General features: G+C 34.7%; 1 protein-coding gene across 2 annotated transcripts; it reads left to right on the forward strand.

Annotated features, from left to right (window-relative positions):
• Window positions 1-23: 23 nt before the first annotated feature.
• On the forward strand, window positions 24-19,506 carry commd1 (copper metabolism (Murr1) domain containing 1). Of its 2 annotated transcripts, none has more exons than XM_048196088.1 (3): window positions 24-242; window positions 4,088-4,375; window positions 4,567-5,823. In XM_048196088.1, exons 1-3 carry the CDS (start codon window positions 69-71, stop codon window positions 4,621-4,623), a joined length of 519 nt encoding a protein of 172 aa, XP_048052045.1. In that variant the 5' UTR covers window positions 24-68; the 3' UTR covers window positions 4,624-5,823. The 2 variants fall into 2 exon arrangements, with proteins under 2 accessions (XP_048052045.1, XP_048052044.1); XM_048196087.1 differs by lacking the exon at window positions 4,567-5,823 and adding an exon at window positions 19,290-19,506 and having other exon boundaries at window positions 28-242.
• The last annotated feature ends 3,747 nt before the right edge of the window (window positions 19,507-23,253 follow it).

Raw genomic sequence — 23,253 nt, forward strand, 5'->3', positions numbered from 1 at the left:
TGAACGCGCAGTGAAGGAAGTCGCGCTGCGCGTGACGCGGATCACATAACCCACTGTCAACATCCAGTATGGCTGACGGGGACAGCCAGAGATGTGTGAGCGCTTTATTGAACGGAATCACTCAGAGACTTTATTACGGTAATACAGAAATCACAGAGGAGTTTTTGAAGAATGAGCTCTACGCCGAGATGACGCAGGACGAGTTCCGCGCGCTACATGACAAGATGAGGTCGCTTCTGAAGGTAAAAGTTACTCTCTCCTCTTCCGCCACTCTCTGTGAGAGTTTACATGACAGCAGCAGTGCGTTTATTGCTCTTCTGCAGTAAAATACAAAAGCAAACATTTCATAGAGATCTTTTATTCTTTGAAACTAAATGCAGGTGTGGTTTGAACTGTTATTATCTGTCTACCGCTAGAGAGCAGCAGATTTCTTCATCACCAATGGTAACGTTAGTTGTCAGCCATTAGATGTCACTTGCTGAACGTTTATCATTACATAATTCGTTATGTTTGTCTTATTTTTAATAGTAGGTAGTATTTAGTGTATACTACAGATTAGTGATCGACGATATGGAAAAATAATTGGAAAATATATCAAAATGCAAAAATATTTTGATGATAAATATATGTAAAACAAACAGATTTATACTTTAGAAAGTTTTTTTATTCTGTAATCCTAATATATAGTTTTATTAAATAAAGAAATAGTTGAAAGTTAAAAAATATTATTATTACTAATAATAGAAAAGCAAACTCTTATAATACATTTCATATACCATTCGCTTTCTTTAACAGTTCTGTCTACTATTCTAATTTTAGAGACAAAATTCATTCATTCATTCATTTTCCTAATATTTAACCAGTTTTAAAAAAATCAGTGAGATTAAAAAAAAATCACTTTTAAAAGATTGACTTTGCCAAGAAGCAGCAACAAATAACATACAAACCAATTTACAGCATCAACCACAATATAATACAACACAAGCAGGAATCACAGCAACCATTACCAGGAGATAAAATGCAAAGTTTTTCCCAAGCTCTGTTTGTACCAGAGGCACAATCATTTGAGCAATGAACATACAAGGTCAATGTCATATTAATTACATCAAATCAAATGTTATGATAAATAAATATAAAAAAAGAAAGAAAAGAAGAGAAAGCAGAAAGAAATTCACATGTCAATAAATAAGTACAAAAGTTACAAATTATTCAAAGAATAGATTTAAGGCTTTAAAATAATTTAGTTTTTTCGCTTTATCTTGTTTCCTTTAATGTATAAAAGTAGTGACCTATTTCTATTTTAAAATGACTAAAATTAGTTTTTTTCCCTCCCCATTTACATTTGTTGATAAAGACTTTTCCATATACAATGAGTGAATTCACAGTATACCAAATTTTGAAGTCACCAGTATTATCATTAAAAAAATCAAAAAAACATTTTACTTTGAGTTCAATGTTAGTACTATTTTTCACAAAAAAAAGCCAGATCACACCAAAATAATTGTGTATAAATACAATCATAAAATAAATGGACAATACTCTCAGTTTCCTCTTTATAGAAAACACATTTCAGGCCAATATCTTTGCAATTACCTTTTTTACAGGATAAATACGATGAACAATCTTAAATGACACACCTCCCTAATTTTATTGATGATACGAAATCGTCTGGAGATTTTAAAGGTCTCTTTCCAATTGACATCTTGAAATTGTGATCTCCAAAATCCTGTAGCTAAAGGAACAGTGGAAATTTGGCACATTGTTCAGAGATAATTATTACTACATTTTTTTGTCTTTTAAATTGTTACCTTCCAGTTTAAAGCGGAGGGTATCACACACAGTTTCTGCCAATCTCATGTTAATCTTGAGTACCTAGAGAGTAGTATAGCATCCTTCATAACACCAAAAAGTCTTTAGTTTTATCAAATTTATAAAAGATACATACACTGTACCGAGTCTTTCCGAAAACAGCCGAGTGCTTGGAGGTGTGCCATGTGAGCGGAGCAAAATTTGTTAGAGTCACGAGCACGCGCAGCTTTTGTGTAGAGATCGGCTGCAAGCTATCAATGGTCAGCTAAACAAATACACCATCGCATTATCCATGGATAACTTTTGAATCACTATAATGAATATAGCGTAAAGTGAATGATGAATAATGAATTTATAAATTCACTACGTTCGTATTGTTTACATTATATGCACTTAGGCGCATCAAAAACAAACATTTGATGCAGTTTTACTTATTACCTGCGGTTCCGGGGATCATGATCATGATCAATGACCGGGATCATTATCGCTGTGACCGCTCCGTCTTTCAGTTTCAAACGATCTGTAAATCCAGTGTAGAACTGGGCCTTGTTCATAAAACCATAAGCGCCGATCCTGAGGGCTCGAGCAGCCACAGAAAAACATGAGATATTCTCCATTTATTTTAACCAATAAAAAAGTGATTGCAACTATCAGTTTCTATGGTTATTTTAATAACAAATATCGAGAGCGCATCAATGTCATGCATGAGCATGCTGGGTTCTTTGGGAAGCAAGGTTATCTTTCCCTCACAACCAAAAACACACTTCTTTGGTGACATTGTTGATTTTCTGAAGTCCTGTGACCTGCGCAGCGCTGCCGGCGACTTCCGTAAAGCCGAACGCGCGTTGAAGGGCGTGTTCTTGCTCTCTCGCTCTGGTCGACGTGTTTCACTCGCGCTCTTCCAGGAGAAGTGCCCGTACAAGGAATTCCACCCCTGTTGACGTCACACAGGCCCATATTTGAAAAAAAGACCCCGAAGTTTGTGAGGATTTGGAAGAGTATTTTTGGCACAGAAATACTCTGTCATCCGTCCAACTCGTGTTTTGAAACTTTGGCCATTTTAGCATGAGAATCCAACTGTTTAACAATGTAAATAAGTCAGAATGCACGAAATAGCATTACACCCCTCCTTTAAAGGTCCCGTTCTTCGTGATTCCATGTTTCAAACTTTAGTTAGTGTGTAATGTTGTTGTTAGAGTATAAATAAAATCTGTAAAATTTTAAAGCTCAAAGTTCAATGCCAAGCGAGATATTTTATTTAACAGAAGTCGCCTACATCGAACGGCCAGTTTGGACTACATCCCTCTACTTCCTTCTTTAATGACGTCACTAAAACAGTTTTTTGACTAACCTCCGCCCACAGGAATACACAAGAGTTGCGTTTGTAGAGTGTGTTTGTCGCCATGTCGTCGAAACGCTGTTATTTTCATCCCGCAGTCCAATCACCGGGTCTGATTCCGGCTCAAATTGATAGGGTAAAATTAAAGACATGTTTACAATAACACTGAGCGCGTGCATCTCCACGTTATGGTAAGAGGCGTGACCTTTCCGGGCAAGGAGCGCTAAGCTGCTGTCGAATCACAACACAGGAACCGCTGGCACAATCAGAACTCGTTATGTATTTCTGAAGGAGGGACTTCATAGAACAAGGAAGTCATCAGCCCGTTTTTATGACAGTGGAAACAGCGGTATACAGATAAGTAAATTATGTGAAAAATACTGTGTTTTTTTACACGCGAAACATGAACACATGTTATATTGCACACTATAAACACAATCAAAGCTTCAAAAAACCACGAAAAACGGGACCTTTAAGACTAAGATCTTAGTTTGGGTTTTCAGGTTCTGAGGGAATGGCATTGATTACCATCATATACTCATTGACAGGTATATAAAATGAAACATTTTCCTAAAAATGCTGAATAAGTAAGTAAATGATCATTACTATTCAAAATATTTTCACTAAGCCAATTAACTAAAAATAAATATTTATTTTGGTGTAAAATATATCTATTATTCCAAATTAAGCATTTGTGAGGGGAGAAATTGTGTTTGTGTACAATCATCCATGATAACAGTGCCTGTTTATAAAAAATGAAGATGGAGAATGAGCGCTTCTGTGCATCTGCGTTCTCAGTGCCGTCAAAATAAAAGTCTTCTTCTGACACTTATCAGCCAAACAGTAAAACTTGTCAGCCAATGCTAATCATTAAAATGCCAAATATCAGCATTTATCCCATACTACACCCTTAACCTGATCTTTCTGTCCTTCCTTCAGTCCATCGCATCAGCGGACATGGATCAGACGCAGCTCGAAGCTTTCCTCACGGCGCAGACGCGTAAGCAGGGTGGAGGTGGTGTGACTCCAGAGCAGGCGGCCGCTCTGGCGCGCTTCTGGAAGGCCCACCGGACGCGGGTGCGAGAGAGTCTGTTGGCTCAGAGTCGCTGGGAGCCTGGCCTCAGGGGCCTGAAGTGGAGAGTGGACCTGCACACATCCGCCAGCAGGGGGCAGGTGTCCAACAGCCCTGTGGCACTGGTGGAGTTAGAGCTTGGCCGCACTGGAGAGGTGAGGTTTCGGGTCATGGAAGTTGGGTGGAGCTCCTGACAAAAGTATTTTAAAAGCACAAAAGAGATTTTTTTCACTGACTTTTGCATGCTAAAATCTGGGAGGCCTGTGTGCCCGAGAGATTCGATGATGATCATTTTTACTGTTATAACTGCACACACACACACACACACCCCTATGAATATGTGCAGACATGTCCTGGAAAAATGAAGTCACACCACTCTCTGGGGTTTCAAATCGGTAGGTAGTTGTGGCATGTTGGGTGTTTGTTCAAAGATGTGTGTGGTGAAAAGTATGTGTGCAGCTTAACATCTGTAAGCCTCAGCTAAAGTTGAGACCGCTTGAGCTAAAATAATACTGAGAGTATTTTAAGATTTTTAAATTAAGAGATGTTAACAAATAGCATACTGTAGTGAAATGATTTTGCATCATTGAATGAGCAAAGATCATGTTGTTTTTATGATCTTTAAACAAATTATTAGTATCAACAGCATTGCATGTTATTGCGTGTGCGTTAACTACCTGCCAGACAAGTGTTGAATAAGTACTAGATAATGCAAATTGAAGATCAAATGAGAAAAGTTGCTGCCAAGAAGATTTCTTACCAGAAGCAAAGTTGTATTTAGCATATTTATATTAAAATTAAAATCTGTTGATTGACAGATATTCAGAGATCTTGAATAATCTTCTGTAACTGCACAGCTGTGAACCATTTCTGCTTTCCATGACAGTCTTCCTAAAACTACATTGAATATCTATGGAAAGCATAAATTAATAATTATGAAGAGACAGTACTGCTGTGTAAGTGGAAAAACACTCTCAATGTATTGTCTTTACCCCTTGGGGTTTGGTTATTAATTATGTATTAATAATATAAATTAGAGCTGCACGATTAATCATATCGCAATCGCGATGTCAAGCTTGTGCGATTATATGACGCAAAATGCTGCGATTTTATGAAATAAAAATAATAATAATAATTTAATAAATAAATAAATACATGTGTGGACACGACAACCCATTCTCTGAGAGCCGTTTGCCCATTTTATACACCGCTAACAAAAAGAAGACCTTTCAGTTTAAGCAGTGGCACGTGTGGCGCGCATGGTCATGTCAAGACTATTTCCAGTGTGCAGCGCAGAGAACAGGTAGATGGATGCGGAGCAAACGGTCACTGAACTGGTGGCAAGAAAAAATGCTACCTCTGTATGGTAGCATGGCGATATTTTGGCTATAAGATTATAAACCCAGATTAGTAGTGGTTAAACGGATCGTTGTTGATCCGTGATCCGTACGGACCAAGGCCCACGGTTCGGGACGCATGTGTTTCGCGGATCAATTGCAACTTTAACCGCAATAGAGTGAAAGGTTATCATTTGAACGTGTTTGTCTTGCTAGTTTACACATTAAATAGATATAATAAAACCATTCCAGCGCGCTAGAAGAGGCAACAGGATTTAATTCGGTATCGCACGCAGCGCTGTTATCGGTGCGCACATGTATGGAGTCAAATTAATGCCTTAAAGTTTTGCACAAAAATAAAGTTTTGCAAAACAAAAAAAAGAATTGAGCAATAAAAAAATGTTTTGCAAACAAAAATAAAGAATTGCAAAGGAAAAATAAAGTATTGAGCAGAAAAAAGTAAGTTTTGCAAACAAAAATAATAAATTGCAAAATAAAATAACGTAGTGCAAAAATAAAAATATAATCAATTACAAAAATCAATGACAGCTGTAATCCTATTTTATCTTTGCCACATATTTTTCATGCTCAAACCTACTAAATCATTTGCAACTCTCATTTTATTCTGCGTTTCAGTCAAGTGTGCACTCACGATACCGGTTTTCTTTTGCGCTGCACTTTTCTGTGCGGATCTCTTTATGGCACTGGTTTGACGTGGGGGTGGAGTCAAGAAACGGGGGCACGCCCCCGCGAAACACGTCATCGGCAGGAGACGCAGATCGCAACAGAACAGATCAAGCATAGAGACAGAGCGCATTTATTAAACAATCCAACTGTCTCCAGGCTGCCTTCTTGTCTTTTCTGACTCATTACAAAAAACAGAACAATGCCTAAAAGGTGCTGTGTGTCAAGGTGTACAGCTAACAAGCTAAAAAACCCAGAAATAAGTTTTTATAAGCTGTCGACCCCCAAAAACGAATGTTTAAGGACACAAAAGTGGATACAGGCAGTGAGACAGAGAGCAACGGGTCATATTACTATAAGAAATGCATTGGAGGGGTTCGTAATCGGCGACAACATATGCTAAACAAACCAACAAAAACAAACCATTCATTATTTTTAACCATGTCAAAGAATTATTTCACCTGTCGCCGATTACGTTCCCTTCCAATGCATTTCGCGGGGGCGTGCCCCCGTTTCTTGACTCCACCCCCACGTCAACCCAGTGCCATAAAGAGATCCGCACAGAAAAGTGCAGCGCAAAAGAAAACCGGTATCGTGAGCGCACGCTTGACTGAAACGCAGAATAAAATGAGCGTTGCAAATGATTTAGTAGGTTTGAGCATGGAAAATATGTGGCAAAGATAAAATAGGATTACAGCTGTCATTGATTTTTGTAATTGATTATATTTTTATTTTTGCACTACTTTATTTTATTTTGCAATTTATTATTTTTGTTTGCAAAACTTATTTTTTTCCGCTCAATACTTTATTTTTCCTTTGCAATTCTTTATTTTTGTTTGCAAAACATTTTTTTATTGCTCAATTCTTTTTTGTGTTTTGCAAAACTTTATTTTTGTGCACAACTTTAAGGCATTAATTTGACTCCATACACATGACGCACATACATACAAGGCTCACGCGCACAGAGAGAGAGAGGCGCGTTATAGCTCGCAAACTCCAAATTGATTTCTCTTTTGCGTCCTCAATGCACTTGGATGGTCACATACACGCATTATGTCAGTCAAAATACCTCAGCAAGTCTTCTCGTAAACACTTTCGGTTAATTTCTTAAGTGAAGGAGGTGAGAATTCAGATGTGTGTGTGCATGTCTTACTCTTAAAGTGACAGCAACCTATAAATACCTGCTGTTGTCTGTCATGTAAATCAAACAACAAAATACAGCTTTAACAATTAACAATTTACAAAATCTATATTAACCCTCTACTGCACACATGTTGATGGCAAATGAAAAAAAATATTCCACATAATTTTTCGTTCTTTTGGGAACATTTTATTGATTAAAAAAGAATATTTTTTATGGCAACGTTGTGCGACAATGGTACAGAGTCATAGAGAAAATTATCATCAAAATCAAATTTTTTTTTTTGTAAAAAAAATTCAAGAAATCATTAAGTAAAAAGGGAAAAACACTTGAAAGACATTGATGTATTGAATTTGATACATGCATAGGTCTGTATCATGTAGTGTGCTATGCAATATAATGTACTTCATGTAATAAGATTTCACTCTGTACGGAACTTCAAAAAGCACTTCTTCTCTGCTGTGACATAGTGGTGTATGTTACAATTTTTGCACATCACTTTGGGTGTTCCTGCACACCCAGGAATCTTGCATCTTCCCTTCTTATAATACATTGTTGCCAATGAGAGGTGTCTAAAACCTCCTCAAAAAGTACCCCTTATCGCACAACGTTGCCCTGAGGCAATGAACAGAAAAACTGAATTTCTGAACATGCAAAATAAAAAAAACTTCATAAAACCTGACAAAAGGCTTCTCTACACCTTCAAACACACACACATATTTTTTATGTACAGTTCATGTCGTTTTAAATAAGATTACTAAAGCAAATAATATTGCCTTCTTCTCACACCATGTGCTCCTGTGACCATGTGTCAGAACAGGACGTCCCACCTTTAAATGGTGTTTGATATTGACTCCAACACCTTACTGAACTGTTATTTGGTACTTTCTCAACCTTTCTAATTGGTTGATATCATTTAAAGAAATATTTACTAAACATAGGGCTTAAGAAAACTTTCCATTGCCTGAGGGCAACGCTGTGCTCTAGAGGGTTAAATTTATACAGTGACCAGTGTCATTTTACATTTAATTATTACATTTCTGTGCATGAAAATTAATACTACAGTTAGACCTTATACTTTATTTGTAACTTTATGTAGTATTTATCTATGCTTGTTGTAATTGGTGTACAGTATTTGTTCTTTTTACAGTCTGTTCACTTGCCTTTAATAATAATAAATTACTTAGGCTAGTAGTTTATGCTGTGGTATCAGAGTAGTTTAAGTGGGCTAAGTAATACATGCAAAATTAAGTTACCCCCATCCCCAATTTTTTTTTTTGTGCTGATCCGAAAAATGATCCGATCCGTGACGTCATAACCGTGATGTGATCCGAACCGTGAGTTTTGTGATCCGTTGAACCACAGATTAGTAAAGAAACAAACATCTTAAATGGGATTATAACAAGTTTGCAGTAATGCAAAGGTGTTATTATTTAATTTTGTAAAAATATTTTAATTTGAAAACACTGTGCATTTATTTGTTGTTGTTGCTAGTTTGAGTTGAGAAATACACATTTCAGCATTATCAGTAATCTGTGTGTGCATTTTCATAGAGAACCAAGCAAGATGACTCATGATACTATTTGTTTATTATCGCATATCGCAATCGCAATATTGACCTCAATAATCGCAATATGACATTTTCCCCAAATCGTGCAGCCCTAATATAAATATGTTTTGTTACATTTATATACATTTGTTTATATGTACATATACATAATATATAATATATATATACATACACTGCCCTCCAAAAGTTTGGAAACGTCCTAGAAAAGTGGGGTTTTGGACAATATTGGCATGAATCCTTTTTAATTTGTGATCATTTTGCACTGATAAGGGACAACACAAAGTACAAAAACATATTTTATTACATAAACAGTTTATACATAGAAAAAACGTACATTTTCGATTCATCAAAATATCCACCATTAGCAGCTATCTGACCTAAACTGGGTTCTGATCGGTTCATTGTATTCTAAACTTAATTGGCAATCAATTGTTGAAGCTATTAAGGTGTGCCGACCCAAAAATCTTTACAAACCTGGGCCAAGTTTAAACCAGTAACCAGGCATCACAGCTGGCAAAGGGACATGTCTGACTTTGGCATGTATAGACCCCTTAATCGCCTACGTCACTGTGACGTCACCGCTCTAGCTGGAGGCAAAACATAAGGAAGAACTCATAACAGGCGCGCTAAAAGTTTGATGTTTTGACTTTAAAATGTCGTCTTGTTGTGTTTTTGGCTGCCAGAATAGAAGTAACAGCACTTTTGTTTCAAAACTAAAGTTTTACCGGATCCCGGCAGACATTCCTTCACAGAAATCAAGAAGACAATTGTGGTTGAATGCAATACGCCGTACAGACTGGACGGAGACGATCATAAATAATGCTCGTGTTTGCAGTGCACACTTCATATCAGGTAAAATAATCTATGCATATGTTCGATGAGGTAAGTGTAGATGTCCGGCCACTCCACCCTCGGCAGCCCCGTCAAGTCTTCATGCCACTCCCGTGGCCGTATGGCACACAGGTCAGGCAGCCTGCTTCCATCCGCAAGAGTTAATTTACAAAAATAGCTGTCACGGTCCTGCAGAGTCAGTGACTGTACATATTCGGACAGTTCCGAACCTTCTTCTGCATCTATGTTTAATAAATCCCTCCTAAAACATGCTAGCTAACATTGCGTCCAGCGCCTTTTTTGCCTCCAGCTAAGCCCCGCCCACCAGGAAACGTTGCATTGTTTACAAACTTTTAAGGGGTCTATATATTGCCATTATTATGTAATCAAAATGAAAATCATTATTGCTGGTCTTCAATGATGTTGTCTAGTTACTTTAATGTGTTTGCACCAAAAAATGATAAGGATTTATGCTGATTAATTGTTCATAAATTGTAACCAAATTTTAATCGATTTCACACTGACTATCATATCATAAACTCTTTGTTTTTTACAGAAACACAGTGATAAGCAAAGTGTGTTGCCCATTTTTACCGTTCGAACTCATCAATATGTTCCTGAACTGCATGAGGAGCTCTTTATTTCCCGTGATATCAAGAGGTCTGAGTTACAGGAAACAGAGAGCCATTAGTGACATTAGCCATCATTACTCGGCCATTAAGTCTTTCCGTTCATCATCAGCTCTTTCCTATGAAGTTCATTTGGGGTTCTTTCGTTTGCAAATTTTAGATGCTTAATCATAATATCTGCTGTATGTTATCATTTAACCTCAGTGGGGCAAGACGAAAATAACAGCCTCCTTTTTTCCGTTTGATTTCTTATTCTTATAAATTATTTATTTATTTTCGCGGTGGGCGTTATGACCAAGATCTTATTTCACGATATGAGCAATTTATTTCACAATAACAACAATATATGTCACAACTTAGCTATTTTTGTTATTTTATTCTATTTTTGTTTTTAAAAATAAGTACATAGAAGCTAATTACAAACAATAGGGCATATACAATAGACTATAACAAAAATATGAATTAAACAAATTAGGTTTTTCAGATACAGTACGTTTATGTAAAGGTGGGGTAAGCCATATTTCAAAAACGCTGTTGGACAATATTGATATTTGAAATCAAATCCACACCTCTCTTCATTGCTCCACCTCCAAAACTCACCCTCCAATCTTTACAACAGTGCTCCGGGTTGGTCTCGAACCCCGATCGCTGCTGGAAGGCGGTTGAGTGCACTAACAACAGCAGTGTGCAGTGGTTTAACAGCAAAACTCTCATTATCTGGCCAATGTAACACACACAATGCGAGTGGATGTCTGTTTATCATAATGCTTCATGAAAAATAAAGCGCAGATGATGAACGAACAACAAGGAAGCATAAAAAAATGAATGTACAGTACACAAGAGTGAATACAAACAAGTGTTCGTTGTTAGTCTCCAACAGCACAGCAGCTCCAGACAATCAATGACACTCAAACCCAGTGTTATCACATGTGGAGCGGAATCAAAGCAGCCTCCATGTCTGTTTTCAGGCCTTCCCACTTAGCTCTCTCCAGTGCTGGAAAGCCCAGTCATAAACCTTAATTCCAGTGATATTCATTTGAGCTCTTTTGTATTGTCTCATCTCTCTTTCTGCAGTCTTTATTCAAATCTCCCTCTTGCTCGTTCTGTCTCCTCGACTGTTATACACCCCCTAATGCTGATTGGTTAGATGTTTGTTGTTGGTGTCGGTCCGACCAACTTCCAAACAGTGTTTTTGAAATATGGCTTACCCCACCTTTAACATGTAGTTAGAAATAGTGCAGAAATTGAATAAATGTATGAATTAAATATTTCTTCTTATAAAATCTGCAAAAGTTATTCAGTCAAGAGCAACAAGTTATTTTCTCCTTTGTTTGATTTACATTAATGACTCGGTAAGCAGCAGGTTTATTAGGCTGCTGTCACTTTAAGACCGAATGCACAGATTCATTATACTGTTACACATCCTGTTTACACCCAACTGTTTACTTTCCTTTGAGACGTAACCAACAGTGTTAACATGAATAATCCACACATTGACTACGTTGACACAATTGTGTGGGTTTTCGACCACTCAAGCGCAATAAGAGGTGAGAGAGAACAGAACTCGCGATCGCATGCTGAGAGACGCGGCTTTCTGTGTGCGCGCTTTAGCTGTGTCAGTCAGTGCAAGCAACCGCACTGAGTTCATGACTTATTATTGCACTTAATAACTCTTTAATATCAACCACGTCCCAAATTTGCGATCACATTATCAGAGAGGCAGGTTTCCATACACATACATTGTTAGTGTGCAAGTCAGCGCCAGCACTCGAGTTCTTTTTCATGATTTATTGTGCTTAATAACTTTTTTTTTTAAACATCAAGCACGTCACACTCTTTGTCTTATTCATATGGAAGCTTGTTTCCGCCACCAAAATAAAAAATAAAAAGGTAATTGCGACTTTTTATCTCACAGTTCTGACTTTATAACTCACAATTCTTCTGACTTTATAACTGGCAATTTTAAGTTTTAAATTTAAGTTTATATTTTGAGAAAATTCTGAGAAAAAAAAGAATATATAAAGATATAAAGAGATATAAAAAAAGTCAGAATTGTGAGATAAAAAGTCGCAAATTACCTTTATTTTTTATTTCATGGCGGAATCAAGCTTCCATACATTCATGTGTTTCATCACACTTAAGTGTCAGTAGTGCTGTGCTACGCGTATATATTTACATACTGTGGTATATACGATATAGCAAAATCTCCAACGATAAACATTTTATATCACTGCCACAAAATATATTGTCAAACCACCCAGTTCTTTTTGTGAATGCACATTCAGCACTGTAAGAGGAGCCTCCTCTCCGCTCTAAGTGGTTTTCAGCCCGTTCGTTTGTCTGAGTGCTCTAATTGTTTCGTATCATTGGTGCCGTGTGCAGAGAGATGCATTACACACCGTATGATTCATGCTCAGAGAATAGGGGACTGTTGGGTATTCAGTTCTCCTCAGAGCAGCAGGAGAGCAGAAAGGTCCCTCATCACGGCCACAACGATGCTAAAAGGAGGAGATTGATACAGCGGTGAAGATAACATTTGACTTTCGTTAGACATTCGGTTTCATACCCATTAAACTCTCTGTGCATTTCATGTCAACCAACTCAGATATGCATAAACTGATGTCCTTTGCATAGCACAATGCTCAATTTCATGAAATAAAATATATATTAATTATCGCTATAATTCAATTAAACAATTTAACTATATGGCATTATGATATCAAACTAATAGCAGAATGTACAGAAAAATATATTTTATTGCACAAGGCTCTGTTTTTGGAATTAGCATTTCAAGTTTTATAATAATTTTGGAACTTGAAATGTATGCAGTACTGTAAATCCATTAAACTACAGCACTGTTTGGCCTAAAGGTATTAATCCAACTGTAAATTACGCAGAATATTATTCCTCATGTTGCACAAGGCTTGTTTTACAGATTATTAATATGTTTTTTTTTTTATAAGGCCCTTTTTTCAGATTATCAATCTGGTATTTTTTTAAGGCTTGTTTTTCAGATTATTAATCTGGTATCTTTTTATAAGGCTTGTTTTTCTGATTATTAATCTGGTATTTTTTTATAAGGCTTGTTTTTCTGATTATTAATCTGGTATTTTTTTTATAAGGCCCTTTTTTCAGATTATTAATCTGGTATTTTTATAAGGCTTGTTTTTCTGATTATTAATCTGGTATTTTTTTATAAGGCTTGTTTTTCTGATTATTAATCTGGTATTTTTTTTATAAGGCCCTTTTTTCAGATTATTAATCTGGTATTTTTTTATAAGGCTTGTTTTTCATATTATTAATCTGGTATTTTTTTATAAGGCTTGTTTTTCATATTATTAATCTGGTATCTTTTTATAAGGCTTGTTTTTCTGATTATTAATCTGGTATTTTTTTTATAAGGCTTGTTTTTCTGATTATTAATCTGGTATTTTTATAAGGCTTGTTTTTCTGATTATTAATCTGGTATTTTTTTATAAGGCCCTTTTTTCAGATTATTAATCTGGTATTTTTTAAGGCTTGTTTTTCAGATTATTAATCTGGTATTTTTTTTTAAGGCTTGTTTTTCTGATTATTAATCTGGTATTTTTTAAGGCTTGTTTTTCAGATTATTAATCTGGTATTTTTTTATAAGGCTTGTTTTTCTGATTATTAATCTGGTATTTTTTTTATAAGGCCCTTTTTCAGATTATTAATCTGGTATTTTTATAAGGCTTGTTTTTCAGATTATTAATCTGGTATTTTTTTTTAAGGCTTGTTTTTCTGATTATTAATCTGGTATTTTTTAAGGCTTGTTTTTCAGATTATTAATCTGGTATTTTTTTATAAGGCTTGTTTTTCTGATTATTAATCTGGTATTTTTTTTATAAGGCCCTTTTTCAGATTATTAATCTGGTATTTTTATAAGGCTTGTTTTTCTGATTATTAATCTGGTATTTTTTTATAAGGCTTGTTTTTCAGATTATTAATCTGGTATCTTTTTATAAGGCTTGTTTTTCTGATTATTAATCTGGTATTTTTTTATAAGGCTTGTTTTTCAGATTATTAATCTGGTATCTTTTTATAAGGCTTGTTTTTCTGATTATTAATCTGGTATTTTTTTTATAAGGCTTGTTTTTCTGATTATTAATCTGGTATTTTTTTATAAGGCCCTTTTTTCAGATTATTAATCTGGTATTTTTATAAGGCTTGTTTTTCTGATTATTAATCTGGTATTTTTTTATAAGGCCCTTTTTTCAGATTATTAATCTGGTATTTTTTTAAGGCTTGTTTTTCAGATTATTAATCTGGTATTTTTTTAAGGCTTGTTTTTCAGATTATTAATCTGGTATTTTTTTAAGGCTTGTTTTACATTTACATTTACATTTACATTTATTCATTTGGCAGACGCTTTTATCCAAAGCGACTTACAAGTGAGGAATACAACAAGCGAGTCGTCATGACGAGGCAAATAGACAAGAAGTGCTCATAATACAAGTTATAGGCAGTGCTCAGATTATCCTAAGATACAATAGAGAGGGATTAGAGGAAGTGAAAGGATAGGAATAAGAAGGTTTTTTTTTTTTTTTTTTTTTTTAAGTTTTTTAAAAAAAAAAACTTTTGTTTTTTCTTGTTTCTTGTTTCTTGTAATCTTGTTTTTTCAGATTATTAATCTGGTATTTTTTTAAGGCTTGTTTTTCAGATTATTAATCTGGTATTTTTATAAGGCTTGTTTTTCTGATTATTAATCTGGTATTTTTTAAGGCTTGTTTTTCAGATTATTAATCTGATTATTATTATTATTATTATGATTATTAATCTGGTATATTTTTTATAAGGCCCTTTTTTCAGATTATTAATCTGGTATTTTTTTTATAAGGCCCTTTTTTCAGATTACTAATCTGGTATTTTTTAATAAGGCTTGTTTTTTCAGATTATTAATCTGGTTTTTTTTATAAGGCCTTTTTTCAGATTACTAATCTGGTATTTTTTTATAAGGCTTGTTTTTTTTTCAGATTATTAATATGGTATTTTTTAATAAGGCTTGTTTTTTTCAGATTATTAATCTGGTATTTTTTATAAGGCTTGTTTTTCAGATTACTAATCTGGTATTTTTTTATAAGGCTTGTTTTTTTTTCAGATTATTAATATGGTATTTTTTAATAAGGCTTGTTTTTTTCAGATTATTAATCTGGTATTTTTTATAAGGCTTGTTTTTCAGATTATTAATCTGGTATTTTTTATAAGGCTTGTTTTTCAGATTATTAATATGGTATTTTTTTATAAGGCTTGTTTTTCAGATTATTAATCTGGTATTTTTATAAGGCTTGTTTTTCTGATTATTAATCTGATATTTTTTTATATACTGAACACAAATCCATTAATCTACAACACTGTTTGGCCTAAAGGTATCAATCCAGCTGTAAATTACTCAGAATATTATTCCTCATGTTGCACAAGGCTTGTTTTTCAGATTATTAATCTGAAAAACAAGCTTTATAACAAAAATACCATTTTAATGATAGATTATAATACCAGATTAATAGATTAATAACAGAGAGATTCTTCATTTTGGGTCATGAGATCAATTCCTGCACGATAAAACCACGATTAATTTCAGATATCTCAGTGCTGTGTTTGTGTTTGGACAGCAAGAAAGAACGAGACTTTTTAACACATCCACAGAACACAATTGTCAGTCCTGCTTTAGAGTGCAAATATGGTTACATAAAGATCAGTTATTAATAAGAGAGAAAATTGCATTTTCTAACTGAAATGACTCCCTTAATTTTTCAGGACGGACCTGTTGCCTAGTTGTCTGTCACATCACACAGTGTGAGATTTCAGATCATGTTTCTGTTTTCTAGTGAAGCTCCCATCAGTTTTGTGGTGTGTGCCTGTCAGCCGCTGTCAGTTGATTAGATTTCACAGATGAATTTGCCCCTTAATTGGGCTCGTTTATTAAATATTGTTGTCATTTGTGCTTTCTGATCTTATTATATTTACTTAGGTCACTGTCACTGTGGTTACAGGTAATGTGATATGGCTTTTGTGACCATACAAAAGGGGTTTTGTATGTTCAGGTCCTTCTCATTTTTTACCTGGTCAGTTTCAGCCCAGTGCTTTTTCCTCATTTTGGTATCTGCTTCTATTCCCTGTAACTCTTAGTGCAGAGATGCAGTATTTTCAGTCAATCACCAGTGTTTAATACCTAGTTGCACTTCAGTTTTTTCACTAAGGTTTCTTTTGTTAATATTAGTTCCTGCATTGGGTATCGTAACCTAATAATGAACACAGCTTTTATTGCCTTTAGTAATCTAGGTTCATGTTTTTCCTAATCTTATTAATCTAAGGTCATGTACTATGTGTACTAATACATTTTTTTACAATGCCAGTTACATAAAATTACAGTAGTCAAAAATGTATTAAGAACAAACAAGAATTAACAATGATGAATAATTAATTATTTCTGTAATTATTATTATTGTTAAAGTGTACATACTCTACCATTCAAAAGTTTTGTAGTACTAAGACTTTATTCAGCAGTGATGCATTAAATTGATCAAAAGTGACAGTAAAGACATTTATAATTTATATATTTCAAATAAAGGATGTTCTTTTGAACTTTCTATTCATCCAGAAACAAATGTATCACAGTTTCCACAGAAATATGAAGCAGCACAACTGTTTTCAACATTGATAATAATCAGAAATGTTTCTTGCACATCCAATCATCATATTAGAATGATTTCTGAAGGATCATGTGACACTGAAGACTGCAGTAATGATGCTGAAAATTCAGCTTTGATCACAGGAATAAATTATATTTTTTACAATAAATTACAATTGGAAACAGTTACTTTAAGTTATAATAATATTTCACAATAACATCCTCATAACAATTTGCACTAACACATTTTAAGTAAAATAAACTAAAACTTACCTGTTATTATCAAGTAAAAATATTATATTTAATTTATGTAATTTTACATATAGAGTTAAAATCTACTAAACTAAGTTAAGTAAATTTAACAAAATTAAGTTTTTACTCAAATAATATAACACTGAATTAAACCATGCTTTTAAAGTGTATGCTTTACTTAAATATATAAGTAAATAATATGACCGTATGATGACGGTAACATTCGATAGATCATTTTTGGGTGTGAATGTATCATTTTGAATAGAAAATGAACTCTATATATCACAAAATCGCAAGTTATCTAACAACAAAAGCAATGATAAAACAGTGTAAATACGGCTGGAAAACAGCAAAAAAAAAAAGTAAATTAAAACAATCACAAAAATTTCCTTCACCACAGAATCATTTTTATGAGTGTGGTTGATTTTCTCTTTTTTTTGTTGTTGTTTGATTAACATTAATCACACAGACAGCTGCAGGTTGAGTAGGCTGCCGTCACTTTAAGACCTGATGCATGGATCCAATACATTGGAACACACCTGATTTCTTTCTTGACTGTTTTTATTCACTTAAGACATACCCAGCTGTGTTTGCTAGGATACTTGCCAGGACATGCTTTATTTTTTTTTATATATATATATATATATATATATATATACATATTTTAGATCATTCAGCCCCAATAATCCATGAAAGAGAACTGTGCTCACTCTTCAGGTCTGTCTGAGCCCGGTACCGCGAGTTGCTCTTTTGAGCTCTTTTTCACGGCTTATTGATCTTGGTGATCAAACACATCCCGCACTTTTTCTCACTTGTGCAGATATATTTAAGTCCCTTCAGGGAGTGGAAGCAGAGCTCTGCACACACATGTGCCGCTGTCACATATTGATGCAAATTATGAAAAACGTCTCTTATTAAAATGCTGTCATTCTTAAAGTACTAATACTGATAAAATGTGAAATCGTACAGTTTTTAATAGCAGGGTATTGCGATACCTTTAATGCAGACTTCTTTCAAAAACAAACAAAAAAAAACGTACCGACCCTAAACATTTAAACAGTAGTATATTTATATATTGGGTTAATTTGCCTTTTCTGAAGAAGGCACCGGCAGCACATAGTGTTAAAGCTGAAGGTTAGTTTATGTTTTAATCTCTGGTTCTGTGTGAATGAAACAAGGCACAGGAGCTGCTTTGGTGTCTGATGATGTCATAATGACCTGCTTCAGCTGCTGATGTCATCTGATGTCATTCCCATTCTTCATCAGTCCCATTCTTCTTGTCAGTCCCATTCTTCTGCCCTTCTGGATAATTTTTTACAAAAGAAAAAAGCTTTAACACTATTCTTTTGCTGCCCTGTTATTAAGAGATAATGTAGTATATGTTACAAAATAAACCATGATGGTGATCAGGACACAGGCCAGAATTGTAGACTAAATGTACTTTAAGTACACGGTTTACCCAATAAATGCACTGCATCCAAAATTGAATACTTCCTTACTATATAAATATAATATAGTATGTGAAAAACAGTACACCAAAAAGAGTAGTATGTCCGAATACATGGTATTTGAAAAACAGTAGCCGAAAAGTCCCCGGAATGACCTGTTATCTCTAAAGTCCCCGGAATGACACATACTTGTTCACAGAATGCTGACTGACCAATCAGAATCAAGAATTCCTGGGAATTCTCATTCAAATGATTTAAAACATTCTATTCATTGGTTCTAAATAACAGGTTCAGAATTCTGAGGATTGATGTTGATTCTCTTTGAGTGGAAACTACTTTTCAGGTGTTTTTCATGCAGTGAAACTGCTGTGTTGATGCAGGTCGACTCTATAACAAGCGTGTCGGCAGCAGTATTGATATCACACGTTGACACTCAGTGCAGATGTGTTATTTAAAATGATTTTGGGTCACTTCAGTTTCACCATTCATACTGAGTGTAAATAGTTTCTCTCTCTCTCTCTGCTTCAGAGCTCTGAGTTTGTGTGTCTGGAGTTTGATGAGCAGAAGGTGAATCTGGTGCTGAAGAAGATGGCAGAGCTTCAGGAGAGCATCGACAGCATCGTGCACCGCAGCTAGAGCTTATCTGCGTGTTCATAGGTGTGTGTGTGTGTGAGAGAGAGAATGTGTGTTTGTTTTAAGAACTGTATTGTTATATTCATGATAAATAATCATTGTCAAACCTCAACCTTTGATATGTGTTTATTTAATTTTTTTCCTCTCACTTATATTATACAAATATACTTTGATAGACATCACACAGGAACATTGTGAATGATGCACTTAAATAGGCCCGTCCAAAGTCTTCCTCATGTTTCTCAAATCCTAGCAACCACCGCAAACCCTTTACAGACATTATGAAAGTTTGTTGTATTTTTACAAAAGTTCATCATCATTATGAAAGTCATATCATAAGCTAATCTGATTTTTGAGTGTAAACACTTTCAGAGAGCTTGTTTCATTGATCAGGATGCAATTACCAACAAACCCACCTGTCCATTATTTCCCCCCTTAAATCTGCAAAGCAGGGGTAAAAACCTTAAAGATTTTTTAATGCATTTTGGCAGACACCAAAGTGACTTACTTTTGTATACTTTTGCAGGCTCTTAAAGATTTTTTTGCTGTCTATTAAGGGTGTGTTCTAGGGGTTTAACGATTCACATTACTCTGGGGTTCGGCATGTGCTGTCGAGCCACACCAGAGTTAGTTTGGAAGTGGGCCGAGACCCATCTTTTCAGGTTTTTCCAGAATTTGGATGGCAGCGTTCACACTTATTCAATTAAATCACACTAGAGTTCATTTTAAATTAACCAAACGTGCCAACTGTGAACACGCCCTTACTCACTTCACAGGGTAAACGGTGCTTTCAAGTAGTCACTAAGAAACTAAATGAAGTGATAACCCACAGTGCAGGTGACTGAATGACCTGACATGGACCTGGAAGTCTTCTTGATGTTTGTTCTGTGTGCCAAATGATATAGTGTTCTAGGAACAGCAGAGATGTACTAATATCATGATTCATCTTTATCACCACTGTGCTTTTGAGCGAAGGTCATCCTTCTGAATGTCAAGTTTATAGATAAGCCCACTGTTCCTTTATTTTAAAAACCATAAATGGCATGTTGATAAAAATTGTTGTCTCGTTATGATACAAATGCTATTCGTTTGTAGCATAGACTGTAAAAAAATATATAGACAACGCACCTCTACTCTCTTCCGTTGTAGAAAAGTGAAGCCGCTGTGGTGAGAAATCGAGTTCCCCCATTAAAAACGGGTCTCCTTTAAGGCCCTGAGTGATCCCATTGGCTCAATGGGCTTTTAATGGGTAGTATTTTTAGTGCCTGCCTGGTTATAATTCCTGCAAATTTATATAGTTTAAAATACCTTTTTAAAATGTCTTTTAAATGACATGGTTCATATACTAGTATATGAACATTTCTTGTTCTTACTGTTTTTTAGTTAGCTTATGAAGTAGCATAGCATACATCTACCTGATTAGCCTGCTAGCTTAACTTATATTATATTACGTATGTTTTTTGCTTCCATTATTGGTTTCCGGTTTGTTTTATTATGCAATACATAAGCATTCATTTCTCATGACCATCAATTTCCCAATATGGCACTGACATCTTTTGCTGATTCAGGACCCGATTCTGTGCAGTAGCATGAAGTGGAGTCGCGCGCTATCAAGGCCCCGCTCACACTCCCACAGAATCATTTGGTATGGTTTACTTCAGAAAAACTCATTGTGTCAGTGTGAAAAAAAAAAAGTTATGGAAATGTAGAAATTCAAGTTAAATATCCTCCCGAAAATCCTGAAAAAAAAAATCTGTTGGTACCTCAGTGACTACTTCGCTTAGAGATGCTGTCAATCATGGCGTCACACTTGAACTTACATCAGCGTGATAAAAGTTACATAAAACGACAGAAACCATCTTTGAAAAAAAAAATATTTGAAGTATAATTTAATTGCTTAGTTTGTCTCGTGTCCCATTAAATTACATGGAAAAGGGTGGGGTTTATGACCTATACTGGGACCAACCACCTGGGGGCGATGGAGACGCTCACTTTTTTCAGGACTTGAGCGACATGCTTGGTTCGTAGTAAAAATTAATATTTTAGATAAACCATAATTTAACATTTTTTAAATGCATGAATGTTTGTATTTTACTTTTTATAAACTATGTATTTAATTTTACTTTTATTCAGTGTTTTTTTGTTTGTTTGTTTTTTTAGAAAATAAAATTGCAAACATATTAAATGAATAGAAAATAAAACAACTTATGAAATAATTTTATTTTTTATATAATTTCCTACTGAAGTGTAAACACAACATTTACTGACTTTTGATGTTGTTGTTGTTACGTTTTGGATGCTACTTTGTACCCCTTTTATCTTTTTTTTTTTCTTTTGTCTGTGTTTCAAGACTCGACTACTAAAGGACTGTGATGCCGTTCTGTTTAAATATTTAACATGAGTTAACACCCATCAGGTGAACAGGTTGAGACGTGTCTCTGGTCACAGGTGTGAATTTTTGGATGTGAACCAGATGAGGACTGTTGTAAGTTTATCGTAGACCAAACACATCAGTGTGCTTTTGTTCTTGCTCGACCTCAAACAGATGGTCCCCATTCTGTCATTTACAACAAATGTGTTTAAACAGCCTAAGAGCTGGTGGACGTCCAATGAATTATTCACAAGAGAAGACAATAGGTGTAATTGTGGCCTTTGAAAAGTATGATATGAGATTTTTAGTGATGATCGATCACAATGAAGCAATGTAGACATCTCAGAAGAAAGCTATGGCTGACACTCTTATTGATCGCCTAATGATCGCATTCAAATAATGAGTCATTTGTTCATTTTACAAGCCTGATACTGACAGAACCAACTGTTAATGCTGCCACTGCAGGTCTTATTGTGCTGAATAGAATAGAATAGAATAGAATAGAATAGAATAGAATAGAATAGAATAGAATAGAATAGAATAGTGTTGCATAAAATGATTTTCATTACTAATAGAAAAAGAGCAAAGATTTTTAGTTTTATTAGTGAAATTGAGTGCCTATGAAATTGGCTGTCATAATACTAACATTAAAACAGCAGAAAATAACTTTATAAATTATAAATTACTTATGCTTAATTTGACTTTACTTTTGCTTAATAGGTAAATACTAAAAGGACTTTTTAATAATGGAAAATATTTAAATAAATAATATAATATGATAACTGCAATATTGTTTATGGTGGTTACATCCATATTGCACTGTTTTTAGGTAACAAAGCCATTTAATAAGGCTGCACAATGATTAATCACGATTAATTGTTTGCAAAATAAAAGTGTTTACGTAATATATGTGTGTGTTCTGTGTATAATAATTGTGTATATATAAATACACACACATACTTGTATAAATTTAAGAAACCTATATTTATATATACAGTGGGTACGGAAAGTATTCAGACCCCCTTAAATTTTTCACTCTTTGTTATATTGCAGCCATTTGCTAAAATCATTTAAGTTCATTTTTTTCCCCCTCATTAATGTACACACAGCACCCCATATTGACAGAAAAACACAGAATTGTTGACATTTTTGCGGATTTATTAAAAAAGAAAAACTGAAATATCACATGGTCCTAAGTATTCAGACCCTTTGCTGTGACACTCATATATTTAACTCATGTGCTGTCCATTTCTTCTGATCATCCTTGAGATGGTTCTACACCTTCATTTGAGTCCAGCTGTGTTTGATTATACTGATTGGACTTGATTAGGAAAACCACACACCTGTCTATATAAGACCTTACAGCTCACAGTGCATGTCAGAGCAAATGAGAATCATGAGGTCAAAGGAACTGCCTGAAGAGCTTTTTCTGCTGCACTTAAGGTTCCTAAGAGCACAGTGGCCTCCATAATCCTTAAATGGAAGACG

This window comes from Megalobrama amblycephala, linkage group LG7 (assembly GCF_018812025.1).
Source record: "Megalobrama amblycephala isolate DHTTF-2021 linkage group LG7, ASM1881202v1, whole genome shotgun sequence".
Lineage (NCBI taxonomy): Eukaryota > Metazoa > Chordata > Actinopteri > Cypriniformes > Xenocyprididae > Megalobrama > Megalobrama amblycephala.